At 38.0% G+C, this 460-nt stretch overlaps 1 protein-coding gene across 1 annotated transcript in view; it reads left to right on the forward strand.

The window, feature by feature from the left end:
• Positions 1–460, forward strand: part of LOC119592052 (sphingomyelin synthase-related protein 1-like) — a gene marked incomplete at its 5' end in the record, with an annotated part of 9,074 nt that overhangs the window by 7,657 nt on the left and 957 nt on the right. The window contains 1 exon segment of the mRNA XM_037940851.1: positions 157–307. Coding sequence (XP_037796779.1) covers positions 157–307 — 151 coding nt within the window.

Raw genomic sequence — 460 nt, forward strand, 5'->3', positions numbered from 1 at the left:
CCTATGATTTTTTGGTGACCACTCATATGTATAGTAAAGCAGAATGCAACAAAAGACCCAAGATTTATGAATTATGATGGTAAAAGTGTATGGAATTAAAGAATGGAGCAAATCTAAGTACTAGCCTAAATCTTATGATACATATTTTCCAAACAGGATCCCAGTGACCTTGCGACCCAGCTACAGCAGGCATGGATCATATGGCAAGGCGGAGGACTCAGCATCAAAGGCGTGCGCACGTGTGGGGACTATATGTTCAGCGGACACACCACTGCTCTCACGTTGCTCAATTTTTTCATAACAGAATGTGAGTGTTATAGTTGATCAGTTGGGTACAGTAGCTTGCTTATTTTGCCCTGGTTGACTCAGTGCATTTTTATAACTATCACATGTTAGGACATTTCAGGCATAATGAATTTCTGAATATTATATAACTATTTACAAGAAAAAAAATACAATT

The sequence above is a fragment of the Penaeus monodon genome, chromosome 29 (genome assembly GCF_015228065.2).
Source record: "Penaeus monodon isolate SGIC_2016 chromosome 29, NSTDA_Pmon_1, whole genome shotgun sequence".
NCBI lineage: Eukaryota > Metazoa > Arthropoda > Malacostraca > Decapoda > Penaeidae > Penaeus > Penaeus monodon.